Source organism: Uloborus diversus, chromosome 4 (assembly GCF_026930045.1).
Source record: "Uloborus diversus isolate 005 chromosome 4, Udiv.v.3.1, whole genome shotgun sequence".
Taxonomy (NCBI): domain Eukaryota; kingdom Metazoa; phylum Arthropoda; class Arachnida; order Araneae; family Uloboridae; genus Uloborus; species Uloborus diversus.
In genome coordinates, this window is record NC_072734.1 from 117,610,397 (window position 1) to 117,627,866 (window position 17,470).

The 17,470-nt window shown below is 32.3% G+C and overlaps 1 protein-coding gene across 1 annotated transcript; it reads left to right on the top strand.

Annotated features, from left to right (window-relative positions):
- On the top strand, nucleotides 1-12,664 carry LOC129220281 (HIV Tat-specific factor 1-like). The gene is made up of 7 exons (XM_054854669.1): nucleotides 1-433; nucleotides 2,652-2,784; nucleotides 4,417-4,619; nucleotides 5,991-6,163; nucleotides 10,343-10,439; nucleotides 11,109-11,198; nucleotides 12,155-12,664. Exons 1-7 carry the CDS (start codon nucleotides 272-274, stop codon nucleotides 12,587-12,589), a joined length of 1,293 nt encoding a protein of 430 aa, XP_054710644.1. The 5' UTR covers nucleotides 1-271; the 3' UTR covers nucleotides 12,590-12,664.
- Nucleotides 12,665-17,470: the final 4,806 nt, after the last annotated feature.

Consider the following 17,470-nt stretch of genomic DNA (forward strand, 5'->3'; position numbering starts at 1 on the left):
TTTGTAAACTTTGTGCTACTTTTCTGATTAATTTGAATGACAAACACAGCGAGGTTAAATTTTTTTGTAGAAAATTCATGTACATGAGATATTATAGGAGTAGTATTTAAGTTAGAGCATAGTTCGTCGGATTGTGAAGAATCAGGCTGTTGAGTAAAGCAAGAATCCTGTGATGTGTAAGTAGACGAATGTAAACAGTTGTGTTTGTCGGTCACTGCATAATATATATGCCATTGATTCTTGTGCTTGGAAGTTTTTGTTAATCTCTGAGATGGCTGATGAAGATTTTGCCAAGCAATTGGAACTAGAGGAATTAGAAAAGAGGCGAAAAGAACAAGCAGACGGCGGAGTTGCAGATCCGTATACTTACACTGATCCAAATGATGGAACTGTGTACGAATGGGACGCAGACAAACAAGCATGGTTTCCAAAAGTAAGTTAAATGCTCTTATTTTAAAATTAGCTTAATATAAATTTTAATCGACTTCATTGGAACCGTGTAGAGAATTTTCATGTGCCTGGTTATTTTAATGGTTTTCTTTTTAAACATTTGAAAGATTATGTTACCTACTTCTCATTTTGTAGCACAATTTATTTTGGGAGAGATTGATAATCAAAAATTTGGTGCAGTTGTGAAGAGTTTTTCAATGGTAATAGTTGTTTTATAGTAACATCATAAAAGCTAAGCAGCTTGTATGGAAAGGGAGGGGGTAAAGCAAGGGACTGCCCCCTCACTTTCAGTAAAAGGACGTTGTCCCTCCACTTTTTTTTAACTCAAAACTCGATCAATTGAATAAGGATAGTATATTGATGGATTCACGAGTTTAAAACAAGGAAAGTTGACCTAATACAGTAAAACCTGTGTATAACAATACTGTCCATAACGATAAACCTGTCTACAACAATATTTCTATTTGGTTCCCGCGAATTTCCTATTTTACTCAATGCATCTTAAACCTGCAAACAGCAATAATAATTTTCTAACAAAACCTGTCTACAACGATATTTTTTTCTCTTTAGTAAGCTCATCCAAGAACCTGATTTTTTTTCTCTTCTGTCTCACAAATCGACTCCATAATGATTGGAATGTGAGATAAGAAAAGAACGGGTTATTTCTAATGTTATCTACCATTTTGTAGCTTGGAGAGGGGAAGAAGCAACAATTGAAATGTGTATAGCTGTTTATATCTTTTGGAAAGTGCGCCCAATTATGAACGAGGGAGTTTTCTTACTCCATCAGTTTTGAATCATTTTTCATTCTTAGAGGACAGGTTCCGGGTGATTTGGAAAGACAATGCTTTAAGCAAAATTCGTTTTTGACGTGATTTGCGTAAAAAAAGTATTTAAAAAAAAATTAATCAATACATTTTTTTTTTGAAAAAAAAAAAAATTCTGTAAATTTCTTACAAAATAAACTGATGTTCATAATATCTTTGATACACAGTTTTATACCTTTTACTTCGCAAAACTTTCATTTTAAGTTCTATCTAAGGCTATAAAACTATTTTTTAAATTTGAAATTTTTTTATTCAAACTGTCTACAACGATAATCTGTCTATAACGATATTTTTTCTCGGTCCCCAGAGTATCGTTATAGGCAGGTTTGACTATTTATGTTTTATATTTTGTGTTTTATATTTTTTCTTGTGTTATTTCATAAATATTAAAATGAAACTTTGAGTTGGGGGGGGGGGATAGAGTCGAATGTGGTCGATTATCTACAAAAATTTTGAGGCAGTTTCCTAATCTTTTTTAATTTTATTTTTTTTAAGAAGGTCATTTAATCAATAATGACGTTGAACTGTAATAAAATTGTCCAATTTACGCAACAAACTCAACTATAAGGGCGCGCTTACCACTCGCCCATCCTCCTTGCATCTCCTTTGACTTCCTCTCTCCCCACTTTTATGTTGTACCAACCACCTATATGTCAGCAAGGAAGTAAAATATTTCTGCTGTGAGAACGTAAAGGGCGATATCTGCAGAAATGAGTTTTTGAGGTGTTTGAAGAAAAGAGTTTCACTAATAATAGAAACATGAAACATGTTGAAATTATACTTTTTTTTTTCGTGCTTAATTTTCAGCAAAACCAAATTATCTAGCTTATGTAATAATGCTAAAGTACAATACATGACAAAAATTCAGAAAAATAAGAAAATGGCAGCTTACTGCCTTTCACCTTCCCACAGCAGATTAGCTCTATGTCTCAACTTAAACGTTCTTTTTTTTTTGCAACTGTCAAAACATCGGCCTAGTATAACTCTGTTACTCTACTACTGGGAGTTTACTCATCTGATCAGTTCTTTGTGTATAAAGAGATCCTAGTTTTATCAGAGTGAATGCAAGGTTAGTGTCATATTATTTTTAAGCCTAAACCTGTTGCCATTTTACACTCCAGATATAGTATTAGGCAAATAATGATAAAGGTACTGTCTGATTTGTTCGTTGTTAAGAATTTGTTACTTGGGGTCGACTTGGAAGTTTGAAGGTTCACTTTCAGTTTTGACTGAGAATATATGAATGTATACTTTTAAATAGGCAATTTTTTTATAACTGCTTCTGTAATTTTCATTTTGAAAAGGTTACTTGCTCCTAAAAATGAAAAACATATTCTAATTACATTCGTATAATTTTTATCATCTCCCTTGAAGGTTGATGATGATTTCATTGCTAAATACCAAGCAAACTATACCTATCAAAATCCCGAAGGAGAAACTCAAGAGGAGCCTTCTCCTCAGCAAGTGGCTGCTTCTAGAGGAGAGAAAAGAAAAGCAAATGACCCTAGTAAGTAATACTTTGCAGCTCCTTTTCTTTCCTTTTTTTGCTTGGTTATTTTGTTTATAACTGAAATGATGCTGACAGAGATATTCAAAAAATATATATTATATACAGTGTGAGTTTGATCGAATCTGCTATACGAAAAGTTCAGCAGAAATTCAGGCTTTTATTTGAATTAGTGTAAAAACCTGCATTCGTTCAAAAAGGAAAACCAGTGAAGGGTAGCACTTTTTTGTGTTAAATTTTCTATTCCATGGAAGCATGTTGCTTTCTTTGTTTAAGAAAATGATATTTTTATATAAAAATAATAGTTTTAACATTTTATTAAGTGAAAAAATCTATGATATAACAATAAGTAGGAATAAAAGAAGCATTATTTTCCTGTGCTTTTTATAAAAGAAAAATCAATAATAAAAAAGTTACACTAACATTAATGAGTACATTTGATCAATCTTTAAAACTTACAATAGCTGCTGAAATTGGTTGCCGCCACACCTGATACATGCCCTTGACTATTTGTGAATGGAAACAGCCATTGCTCTAAGTGAAATTTGATTTCTTAGTTTTACTACTGCAAACTGGCTGCTTCTGTTTTGTATACTTCTTATTTTAAGAATCCGCAAAGAAGTCCACTGGTGTCAGGTCTGGTGATCTAAGTGGCTAAGGATGGCTCCCATACGACCAATCCATTGGGTATTCTGTTAAGTCAGAAAATTCCAAATGGCATTTGAAAATGAGCAAGGTTACCAACGTGTTGAAAAATGATTTCTGCTCTCTCCAAACTAGGAAAGGGGTCAGTATCACGGTTCTCCCGATGTTGTTATCGCCAAATAGGAGGAGGGGGTGGGGTATATTATCACATCTGTACTATTATTTCTAGCTAATGATCATTAATCTTTATCATTTTAATAGTTTAATTGGTTAAAAAGATAACTTTTGGATTCATATCTTTTGACTTTTATTGTTGGGGAAATATTATTTCTAGCTATAGTTCATTCAGGGAAAATTCATAGAGGAAGTAGACAAAGAGGGTTGCTGTTTGGCGCCAACATATACCACTGTCATAAACTACTCATTGGATTGGCATTTCTTTTCTGGGACAATTGGCTTATTTGTTTGGTGCTGTTTTCGCCCACCCATCACCAATCAGTCAGCGGTATGGCCATATGTCACACTGCTTTGTTTACTACTTCCACTGTCAGTTCTCCCTGAATTCACTATGGTGAAAATTAGGTGTCCACCCAGTTTTTCGCCAACACACAATTTCATAGCCCCCTCCCCTCCCTGGTTTTCAGTTTCAATCACACCTTTTGGTATATTTAAGGGGGAGGAAGTTCAAAATGTTTGCAAAACTGGGGATGAAATGAATAATTTTCTCTTTAAAATAAAAAAAGGAAAACTTGATCATTTTCTTAGTTTTTATTAAATTGTTAATGGCTTTCAATGGACTTATTACTAACTATTATTATTATTTACTCATTTATTTTGTGAGTTAATCCTCCCTCAAAACTGCTTGAAAGTTTTTCATTTCCAAATTAAGAAACATGAATGAATCTTGTGTGTTGCATTAACTATTTTCGTAATTTTTTGTTTTGAAATATCTTTTAAAGACGTTGTTAATGTGTCTTCTTTTTTCAGCTTGGTTTCAGGTAGATGATGATCACAACACAAATGTGTATGTGTCTGGATTACCTGAAAATACTACTGAAGAGGAGTTTGTGGAACTCATGGGAAAATGTGGCCTCGTCATGAAGGATCCAGACACCATGAAGTACAAAATAAAATTGTATCGAGATTCTAATGGGGTTCTAAAAGGTGATGCAAGGTGTTGCTACATTAAAGTAAGTAGTTAGTACATTCTTTTTGTTTCTTTCTTTCTTTTTTCCATGGTATAATTATTTTGTTTAACATTACTTCAAATTTTATGACTTTTATATATTTTTAATATTATGGAAAAAATAATATTGTGGCAAACATGCAAAATTCAATCAGAAACAAAATACAGAACTGCAAACAATTGAGACTAAGTTTCGTTAGACCATGCTATGAGATCTGCATTTAAATGAATCAGACCTCTCTCTGTCTTAGCTTGATTCAGAAAATCTGGTAGAATTCCAGAATTCTTTAATATGTTTTTTTGTTTTAAATAAATTATTATCGTTAATATGTTAATTGATTTATTTATTCCTCCATTTTAAAGCTCTGTAAATATTTACAATTTTGTGTGTTATATAATTCATTTTCTTTTTCTCTTTTATTGCATTTAATTAATGTATTTTTCAAATATCATTTTAATTTGTATTCTTTTTGTTTGGAAAGTTAATCCCTCTAAAAAAAAAAAAAATTCTGTATTAGCCAAAGTACAAATCTACTCCTTGGCAAATTTAGAATGTGTTAACTGTGTGAGCACAAGGGCCCTGAAGAAAACCCAATGGTGCAATTGAAAAATTGTTTTATTTTGGTTTGTTCATCTGTAATTACTAATATTGCATTAGGGTCATTGACATTCATCTAGAGTCCGACCTTTTTTTTTTTTTTGCCGTAACTTTTAAATTTACTGTTTGATTAGCATATCATTTTATTTTGAGCTTTTCCTACCAATACACCACCTTAAATTAAAATAATTTGCAAATCAAACAGTAAATTAAAAAGTTATGGCAAAAAAAGTCACGTTACGGACTCTACATAAATGTCAAAAATACAGTGAAATGACCCATTATGCATTAGTTGGCCCATCAGCACTGTATCATAGTAAAGTAAGTAAAATGTGGGGAGGGAGAGGAGAAAATTTATACTACAGTTGTTTTAAAAGTATAATTTTTTATAACTAAATTTGAAAACAGTAGTAAGAAAGATCTTTTTTCATGCCTTTTCACAAAGCTTGGGCACGACTAGTTAAAAATATCGTTCTGAAAAACCTATTTTAACCTTAATATAGCAAGGGAGCAAACATATTGCTACATGCCCCCAAATTGTAGAATTCGTTACCAATCATGTTGTCATTTTGTTGCTGACAGCATCTGACTTGTTTCTGTTGACTAAAAGAAATCATTTTAATCGTTTTTCAATATTTTCCCTCTAAAAATAATTTTATTTTAAATTTGTATACTGTATCATTCAGTTGAAGTGTTTTATTGTATTACTTTTACCAATGATACTATATAGTAGAGAAAATAGTATAGATTCTGATCAAATTATCATCTCATTTTTAGATTGAATCAGTTAAGTTGGCCTTGGACATTTTGGATGGATATCTATTTAAAGGTAATCACCAGATTCACGTTGAACGTGCTCAGTTTGAACTGAAGGGAGATTATGATCCTTCAAAGAAACCTAGAAAAAAAAAGCAAAAGGATAAAGAAAAAATGAAAAAGAAAATCGAAAAGTATGTAACATTTCCAGTTAGTTTTTCAGTTACTGATTTGATTAATGCTGATATTTTCATGTAAAATAATATTGTTTCTGAAAATTCAGTTGAATACTATTTTGAACCACTAATACTTACTTGAAAAATCAAGTTACTTGCAATATGTATTCTGAATATATTTTCTACATAAATAACATTGTAATCAATACTCTAAGGGCAAGTTTTTTGTTGTTCTTTGTATGAATTTTGTGTTCATTTTCTTTTATGCAAGTTTTAGGCTAGATTTATTTTTATTTAATTCTTGATTTTATTTTCCAAATACAGTAAAACCCCTCTAATGTGGGCAATACAGGTCAATTTTTTTTTGTCCTTAATAGAGAGGTGTCTGCAGGACAGGGGTTTAATAATGTCATTTGCCTTTTAATCGGGGAATTAAAAATTTTCCGCATAAGAGGGGTGTCTGTTAAGAGGGGCTTTACTGTATAATGTCGTACAATTTTTTGCTTTTTACTTGCTCATTATTTTCCCTTTCATTCCTTTTCTTCTGTTTTCTTTTATGTTTCAGTAAATGAAACTATTTCTACCTTTTATGAATTGAATGAGCTTTCTTAGTCTTTTCTGTATGACCTACAAAATTCTTTCAGCTTTTTTTTTCTCAATAGAATTTTAGTTTCTGCTTGTATTTATTCATGTACTTGTTAAAAAAGGGAAGTTTGGTTTGGGTTCCTATTGATTATAAACATATTTTAAATTAAGCTTAATTAGTAACCTCTAAATTTGTGTTGAAATTCTTATTTTGTTTGCATATTTTTGCATTACTTTTGAGCAGTGAATATTAAATCCAAGATAGGATTTTCCACAATGTTCAAAATGTTAAGTGAGATTTTTGAGGGAACTACCTGCAAACGGATTTTTGTTAAGTGCTGTTTTGAAAAACATTGCACTAATTGCACAATCCCACATTCTATTACAAATCTTCTATATCAGTGTTACCCTACCGACGGGCCATGTGAGACCCTCAAAGTAGATCCATGTGGCATGTTTTTATGTTCAATGCTACCAATAGAAAACTATGTTCTGAAACTTGCCAAAACATCTGGTAGTTTTTATTCAAAATTACTGCAAATTCAGATTTATGTAGTTTGAACTTAGTTTCTAAAAGAAACAGATGGGCACTTTGTATTAATGAGATAAGCAATTTTCAAGTAATGACTGTAGCGAAATATGTAAATTTGTTGAGATGGAGCTGCTCCGCAGTTATATAAGGAAGCTTGTTTTGTTGTTTTTCTGTTGTTGTTCAAAATGTGTTCTAGCGGTGCAGAGATTGCACAAATCTTTTGGTTAAATAAAACATAGTTAAGACAATGAATGTCTGGCTACTTAGACATAATAGAAGTTCATTGTAAAATGGTCGACAAAATAACAACAATCCTTGGTTTATAATTTCCTTTCCATTTCCTTGCTTTCCCATGTGATGCAGAAAAAGATTTAAATACAGTGGTGGACCCCAAAAAAAAAAAAAAAAAAAAATCTTGCACTTTTATATTTTTGCAAATTTCTCCAAAAAAAGAAAGACCAATTGTTCTGCAATTTTTGTCACATCATAGGTATGCTTTAGGTGACAAGTTTCTATATAAAAAAATGTATCACCCATTCATTTAAGGGACCAGTAATGAATTAAAGAAACTAAAAACCTTTTTTTTTTCATCATCTTTCATTGTAAATAGCATGGAGTAAGTTATAAATCTCAGCAATTAGTTAACTTACTATGCATAATAATTATATAGATTTTCAAGGAAAGTGTCACTGATGTTCATGAAGATATGAACATTTCTTTAAAAAATATTAATTTTGCACCCATGTTTTTTTCGTTCATGTAGTTTTCTGTCTTGGCTTACCAAATTTTCAGAAAAATTAACAGCATACAAGATAATTATTAATTTAGAAACTAAAATTTTGAAAATTTGACAAAATATAAACATTTAAGCAGTTAATTTCTCACTGCTCATGTTCAATTTATAAAAAAAAATTGTTTAAAATTTCATAGCCAAGCAGTTTGGATTTTATAAAAAAATTCCACTTAAAAATATCTTCTTAAAAATTAAAAAAGGTATCGTCAATTTAATGAGCTGTATTTTAATGATTCTCAGCTGTGTGAAATTTTAATGGATCGTTCTCAAATTAGTAACACTTGTTAGCAATAACCCAGTGTGATGCATGATAAAAACAGATAATTTGTGAACAACCCCTTAGGATTTGTTGCCTATCCGAAAATAATTGAAGTGTTGCTTATTAAGTTGCCGATATCTTTAAATTTTTTATGATATTAAACTGGAATAGTTTTATATGATGCCAAATCTGTTGGCTATACAATTTCTGAAAGTTAAAAATTGTTGTCTTTCATGCATGTGCATTGAAAAATTAATTGCTTTAAATGTTCATATTTCATCAGAGTTTCAAAATTTTTATTTCAAATTTTAGTATGATGATTCTCTCTTATGCTCTCAAGTTTCTGAAAGTTCGATAAGACGGGGTGAAAAAGTCGATGTGCTAGGAATCAAAAACGTGCGAACATAATTTGAAAGAAATGCTTATTTCTTCATGAATATAAGTGATACTTTTAACAAATAATAATTTTATAAATTATTGTATGTGGTAAGTAAAATTATTGCTGAAATTTACAGCTTATTCACAGCTATCTACAGTGAAGGATGAGCAAAAAACTTTTTTAATTTTAAAAATCTGTTGCTGGTCCCCTAAATGCACAAGTGGTAAAATTTTTATTGAAACATTTCATTTGAAGCATAACTTTTATGTGACAAAAGTTACCGAACAATTGGTCCCGTATTTCTTGAGAAATTCGTAAAAATGTAAATTTTTGCAAGTGAGGTAGTTTTTTTATGGTCTGTTTTTGCAACTGTATATTTAAATTTTATGGATATTCTGAGGGTGGATTATCAAGATTATATGGATCATCAAGATTATTTTTAACTAGAAAATCGGGCATCAAGATATGACGGGTGAAAATTACTTCAACCTTTGAATGATGCAATTGCTTGTTTGGAGATATTTTGATAGTTTAAATTCCTAACTCCAGTGGATTAACCCTTAACTCCAGTAATTAGCATTCATTGTTGACCATTTTTTTTGTTTCTTCATTCCCTTAAAATGACAGTCTTACCAGTAAAACTGTTAAGTTACTGGATCCAGTTCAGCCTTGTTACAATAAAGCCTTTCCCTGCTCTTTAAACATTACCAAATCATATTATTATGGCGTGGCACGTTTCATTGTCGATGACATCAGGAGTATTACTCGATCATTGGCCATTATATATATGAGGATACGCAGTCATACCTGCCAACTCTTCCGGATTTCCCGGAAGTTTTACGTATTTTCATATCCTTTTCCGTTTTTCCGGTTATGAGCAAAATCTTCCGGATTTTTCATGTTTTGTAGGAAAAAAATTGTATCTCGCCAATTATGGCGCTAACGATACCTTTGTGGAACACGGCACCACATTTTAGGCCAAGTAGCCAAAGAGAGGTTGCCATAGGAGAATCACACAAGAAGACGTGAGGCAAAATTATGACGTCACTGAGGGATACAGCGCATGACTTCATCAGAATCCAATCGAAGCGAGCGTCGCAGCGGGCAACTAGGGGTCCAATTTCGACGACGATTATCATCTTCATCTTCTCATTCGCATTGTTTTTGCTTCCTTCTTTTTTTAAGACGAGTATGAGTAAAAAACGTTATTTCCAAACTTTTAAAGAAAGCAATACAAGTAATATTTACTAAACAAAAGTAAGTTCAATTGATATGAAATTCATAACTAATATAATATTGTTAAATGTAAAAAGAGTAGGTGTCCTGTCCGATTTTATTTTGCGTTAAAATCTTCTGGATAAAAATATCTTCCGGATTTTTTTTCTCGAAGGTTGGCAGGTATGCGAGGTATGGCTCTTGGGTTAAAACAAGGTGGGGCAGCACTGCTGTGTTGTATGAGGATATAAAAAAGTCTGCTAATCAAGTATGGGAAATTTCTGAAATAGAGAAATTTTTGGAAATTGAAGAAATCATTACATTTTGTTGAAGAGCAAGTTTGGTTTTTCACAAATTATTCATTTGGTTTTTTTTTTTTTGGATTTTTTTCTGATAATACAATTTTAGACTAATAAGTTGGATTTTCATTTCAGACTTTTTGATTGGAGGCCAGATAAATTGCGTGGAATGAGATCAAGACATGAAAACACTGTAATTATTAAAAACATGTTTGATCCCAAAGAATTTGAGGTATAGTTCTAATTTGTGTCCTTTATATTTTTCCTAAATGTTGGAAGTAAATTGTCACTTATATCCAGATCTTCATTGTAACAATTAGTTTAGCCACCATTTGAGTAGATTCTTTACCTTTTAAATATTTGTTCTAAATATATTTCATTTCTAGAAAGAGCACTAAAGGTGTAGCATCCTGTTTCAAATGAAAGTAAAAGTTTTTTCATTAATTTAGGACCTCTGAATTCTCCACTACTATCTAGTTGGCAATAAATTGAAGATGTTGTATGAAAAGATTATGCATCCGTTAAATACCTTAAAAACCAATTGATGTCTCTAAATATGATTAAAAAAAAATATTTTTTTCTTTGAAGAATTGAAAATTTTCTGATTTGAATATTATATTATTGAAATTACAAAAGGAATGATTTTTTAAGAAAAGCGTTCCATTTAAAGATTTTAGTAGCAAATTCAAAGCAGTCTTACATTTGGCAGTACTTTCTTTTTTTGAAATTTCAAAAAAATAGAGCCCTTCAATTTCATTCATGTTTATTGCATTATGTGAGCATTTATGATAAAGGTTTTGGGTTTGGATTACTGTTTGATCATTTCCTTATTTGTTGAAGCTTAAAATATCTGACATAAAAACATGGCAGTTCTCTTATTTGAATATTTCTTCTCTCCTAGGAGGATGCAACTTTGCTTTTGGACTACCAAAAGGATGTTAGGGAAGAATGTTCGAAGTGTGGAGAAGTGAAGAAAGTTGTGATATATGATGTAAGTGTTTCGTTTCATTTCCAACATTTCTGGATGGAAGATAAAAATCTTTTGCTTTTTGGTGCATTTGCCTTTTTCTTTAATTTTTATTCAACTCAAGAAATAATTTCTGTTTTCAATGGTAATAATAATTAGAGATTCAATGAATATAATTTGGTTGAACATTGGTTATAGTCCGACTGCAAACAAATGAGTCTTGTCAATCATTTGAGAAAACAAGTCCATTCGTTAAAATAGGTAGAGAAGGAAAAAAGGATGCGTGCCAATGTTTTGGAGTTGAGCAACATTTTAGCAATATAAAAAAATAAAAGTACTCCTTGTATATTTTTGTTATGTGATTATTTAGACCTGAAAAGTTTGAGTTACAGCAGTAATTGCATTGAGTTGGCAAAAAATCAAAGATGACAAGCTTTGCATTCTTTATTGCAACCCTACTCTCGCTAATTTTCAATTAAAATTAATAGGATATGACCTGTCCAATGAGACATCAGCGCCTTGACTGCACAAAATTAAAATGTTTTACCTCTTCGGCTAATTTCTTAAATTCCAAGGTGACATATTCAAACTCAGGAACCAGTGATGCACTTGCAAATTCCGTTTCAACTTTCCTCTCCATATCGCCCCTTAACAAAAAAGGACAATTCTGAAAAAAGGCGGAGCAGCTGTTCAACTCTCCGCAATCACACTATTATAAGCTTGAGTGCTACTTAACATACCTTAGCTCGCTCATAATCAGTGCTGTTGTTGAAAGTTTTTTTAGGGGTACTCACCAAAAGTAATGGTGGTTTGAAACCAATTTATATCACATTTGCATTATTTTATCTAAAAAGAACAAATTTTCGGGGGTCGGTATGCTTCCCCCCACTACTAACTACAGCACAGCTTATAATGCTTCGAAATATAATAGTTTGTCTTTATTTTGCCTTAATTGTAACTTGCATGTATCTGAATTTTAGAGGAATCCTGAAGGTGTGGTTGCAGTGACCTTTTCGGAGCCGGAAATGGCAGACGAATGCATCAACCTGATGAATGGCAGATGGTTTGCTGCCCGTCAGCTGTCGGCTCGGACATGGGATGGCAAGACTAAGTATAAAGTTGTTGAGTCTGAAGTAGAAAAACAAAAAAGACTGAGCACTTGGGAGAAATACTTGGAACAAAAAGATTCTTCTGCCAGCAAACCTGTGGAGCCACCAAGCAATCAAGAAAAGACTGTTTTGAGCCATACAATGGATGTGCCAAGCAAAACTTATGAGTTAGCCGGGGAAACGGACAGTTCGGGTGATTCTGATGGCGAAAGTGAAAAGACTTCTGTTGCACCTAAAAGTTATCCTGTAATGCAATCAAATGGAAAATTTATGTCTTTCGATGCTCCTACGAGTGGTGGTTGTTGAATATATTTCTCTTCTCACTTGGATTTGTTTCATATCATTCATGTAATGACTAAAAGTAATGACCATAATTAAATCATTTTTATTTAACAAACTCTTGGTTCTTTTATCTTGAAATTTTGGAGATATGACTGCATCTGTATTTATAGCCAAGTGATAGATCACAATTTTCAGAATACTGGAGGAAGATTAGTCAGGGAAATAAAATGCTGATTATCTTATACAACTATATTGTAGAAATCTAAGAATGATGGTGCTGCAGCCAATGAATTTGTCAAAAAGTTATGACATAGGAAAATTGGACTAAATTTTATAAAAATTTCCTTTAAAATTTGAAGCAAAGAGTACAGTGGATTTAATGCTATAATTTGCAATAAATTAAAATAAAACTGAATTAGCATTGTTATACAAGTTTATTGCATAATTATTTTGTATTGTTTAGCATTTTCGTGTAAAATTAAAGTAAACAATTTTGGTGGATATTTTGATACTGGAGATTTTAGCGATATCGCCCTGAACTTTGCTCAGCTATTGTTTCTTTCTGGAAGCACAGACTGTGCTAAAAAAAAGGTCTATCCCAGATTATATTATTATTTCAAGCATACTATTGAGAATGCACCTGCAAGACTAATGATGTAGTCGGTGGTAAAAGAATGCAGCAAGCTCAGAATGTGAACCCTTTCGATTGGAACTGCTTGCAGTTCCCCTCGGGAAGGAAGCAACAATGAGCAGAGGGTTTTTGCCCCCTAGTTCAGTATTAAAGTTTCTATGGAAAAGTTATTCAAGCGAGTATTGAAAGTAAAGTCATTGTCATTTGATATTATTTTAGAAAGAAGCAGCAATTATCCACTTATATTAGAAAATATTTCAATATTATGCATATTTCTTACTTGCACGTGACACCATTTAATTTTTCAAGGGGTTCCTTCTTCGGAAGAACTACCAGAACCACATAAATGCAGGATGGCAGGAGATCAAGGGAAAATACGGAACTTGGATCGCAATGGGAACAAATTAGAAAAATGTCAGGCAAGAAAAAAAATGTAAAAATAGAAAAAAATCAAGAGAGATTGATTAAATAAAAAATTCATTTTTCAAATTAATAATTACATAGCCCTTGCTAAAAAGACCATTTTGTTTGATAAGGGATAAGAAAAAAGCATCAATTTTGGGCACTTAGTTTCCGTATCCAAATGCTATCTTTTCCTTTACATTTTCATCATTTATTATTTGTTTTAAGCATAATAATCAGGCCCGACAAGACCATATGTCAGCCTAGGCGGAAACTAGGAAACTGGGCCTGGGGGGGGGGGCGACGCTGACGCAAAAAAGAGAAAAGAAAGGATGAAAGAATAAGGGGGAGGGGGACTCCGAATAAGAGAAAACGTAAAGATTAAGTAAAATTTACTGTTCTGATTTTTTTCTGTTGTGGCACTTAAAATAGAGTTATTTGTTTTCTAGTACGCAGTTTTGATTTTTCTCCCCCAACCCCCATTTTTTCTTTTTTTCCTGCTTTTCTTTTTTGGGAGGGGCCTGGCGACGTAACTGACAATGAGCCAGCCTTGGTTCTCTCAAGGGCTCCGGATCATAATAAGGCTAATTGATGCAATTCACATGTAGTGTTTTTCATTAAGTAATTCCGAAATGCTTGCAAAATTTTAAATTTCAACAATATTGATTTCAGTAACGTATGAGAAGCAAATAAGCACTTTGATGTTTTGACCAGTTTGGTGAAAATGTTTGATAATGAGCTTTAACATACCTATCACCAAAAAGTGTCACTTATCTCCTTTATCTCAGCTTTTGTTAGCTCTTGCGGTTTATACTGCTGTGGGCTGGTTAAACGGCAGGATCTGCAGAAATGAGTTTTCGAGATATTTGAATAAATGTGTGTTGAATTCTATACTAACGATAGGGAAATGTTGCAATTAGACGCTTTTTTCTAATCTTTTTTTCAGCACAAACCAAATAAGCAAGCTTGTACCATAAAGATAACATACAATAGATGACTAAAATGAAAAATTTGAAGCACTGCTCTTTACCTGCCCATGGCAGTATAAAGAAGTAATTTTTTTTTTTTCCGCTGAAATTTATAATTTTACCTCAATACAATAAAATTTGCAAAATCATTACTTCGAAAAGATTTATGTGCTACGATACATAAAGCATGCTGGTTTAAAAGTTTTTTAAAATAGCTTATTTTAGTGACTGCTTAATTGATTTTAATCTTTTAATGGGTGATCCCCATGAACAAGGGAATTCCCATGACACTTGAATTTTAAAAATCAATATTCCCTCACTTACCATGTACAATTTTCTTCAGAAATAAATGAATTTCTCAAATCTTAACCTGTTTTACCCAAATAGTTTGATGACTTTCAGAACATCAACGGCAAGATCAATTTTTCTCTTTGTGTTTTTACAGAGCAAAAAATCTCTTTTGTTACATAATGTAATTTGAATAAACTTATCAGAATATAATATTTAGGTTAACTTTTATTTTTTGAATAAATAGTTAAACTTTTCTTAAGAAATTTAAAATATCTTTTTTTCAACCATGAAATAGGTCCATTTCTAAGGTGACCATTTGATGCCCTTCCGTTACCAAAATACTACATCTCGGTTATTTCACCAAGAACCTATTGGGTATAGAAATTTTTTTTTTTTTGGACAGCAGAATTATGTCCCTCAAGGGCAAAATGGCTGACTTTGACCCAGTTGGCAGAAGAATATTTGGCCCACCTCAATTGTAAATTAAAAAAGTTAAATTAAACAGTGCCGGATCTCGATTATTCCGAGGTCGGGTAAAGACACTAAACTAATGCCAGTTCCTACATATTTTACTTTGAGTTTCTAAATCAAGTTTTTAAGTTATAAAAAAAACTTGTGAAACGTAAAATGAATCTAATACTGACACATTTTTTATGTCCCTTGAAAGAATTATACTAATGGTTACAACGCATGGGCGCCGATATAGGGGCAAGTGGAGGCTCAAGACCCCCCTCTTGGAAATGAGAACTTCCTTGCTTTTAGTATTTTTTTCTTTCAAAAAATGAAAAATTTTTTTTTTTTATTCCAGCTTTCAGTAAATAATTTATCAAAAATGTCAAATTTTAATAACTTTAATCTGCCCTGAAATCGGTTTCCAAAATATCTGAGCCCCCCCCCCCTTAAAAAATTTTGCATATGAGCGCCCATGGTTACAGGTCTAAGAAGGCACATATTTATGCTTCTATGCTGACAACATACTGTTTGACCGCGGATTGTTTGTGTAATTTGGCAATATGCCAAGTAAAGACTATTCCATCTGAATTAATCTAGCAGGGGAGAAGGGAAAATAACGATGGGATTTTGATGCACGCTTTTTATAATGTCACTAGTGCGTTATTCATTTATTGCATTTTCTAAAATAAAATAAGGGAAAACAAAAATAGTAACCATGGAAACAACAAAAAGAAAAGAAAATATTTTCATTTCATTCAGGAACGTAAAAGCAAAATGGTAAGCTCAAAACTTTGTTGTGAATAAATAAATCAATTAATTTTTGCCATGAGAATATAGATCGAATATACTTTAGATTAAAAAAATGTTGCTGTGAGCAAAATTTTCATTTTTACAAAACTAAAGCTTAATAATAAAGAGGCAAAAGTGCATATCTGTAGCAAATCAACTAACACCCCTATCAACTAATAGATACGTCTATTTCCGCCTATAAACCAGATATCAGCCTTTCCATGTAATCAATGGTCAAACAGTAGGAAAGACACAAGGAAAGGTAGGAATCGCGTAAATTCCTCCGAAATTTGTTCAAAATTGTTTGATCTATGTAGGCCTAAAGAGAAAAGATTTGGGAGAAGTGGTTCTATATAGTTCTTTTCCTAGTGATATTTTCAAAATTGATGCCAAAATTTTACAATTCTCGTTGATGTTAGAAGAGGGGAAAAAGACAGGGTTCCTCCACGATTTTTTTTTTTCAAAATTGAAGTCCATTTTAGTCTATCTTTGCTTACAATAGAATGTCGGGGCTCTTCCCGGAAATTCTCCGAAATATGAAGTTTTAGAAATGCAATTTTAGGCTACCCTTGGTAAAATTAATGGAACAGGGAAGCACTGAGGGCTCTCTACAAAAACACTTCAACGCTGAGCTATTAAAAAGCGCAAAACTATCTTTCATCACGTTAGAGAAAGAAGGTGGCTGAGTGATCTCATTTGGAAGCATTTCAAAACTGAAGTCTACTCGACCCAGTAGCGGGTTTTGGGCCCGGGAACCCCCCCCCCCCCAAGGAAAAATTAATTTAACTATTTCATTTTTTTTTTTTTTTAAATTGACTCCTCAACATATCATGAAAAAATGTTTGAATTTCTGAGACCAGGGGGCGGTCATTCCAAGCTCGTCAGTTTGCAAGATCGAGATTCTCGCTCACGTGATCGGTTGTGACGTGTAAATGTCGCAAAGTAGCATTCTAATCTACTTGAACCTAGCCGCAAGATAAGTTCGAGTAGATTAGAATGCTACTTAGCGACATTTCTACGTCACAATCGATCACGTGAGCGAGAATCTCGATCTCGCAAGTTGACGAGCTTGGATTGACCGCCCAAAGCGGCAAAAGAGTCAGAGACTGGCAATGTAATTTACTGGTTTCGAACTCAAAAGAACGTAATACAGCCATTCGTCTACAAATTCTGTTTTGATGGAATTAGTAATTGATATTTTTTAAAAAATGTTTTAAGACGTGCCTAGAAAAGTAATTTCAATCCAGGAAGCTATTTGCGAAATAGTAACTTTTTTCAGCTTATAAAAATACAAAATGTAGTAAATCACATAATAGTTCCTTGGAAAAACCATAATATTAATTGAAACGGCATGTAGTGTTTAAATTTTTA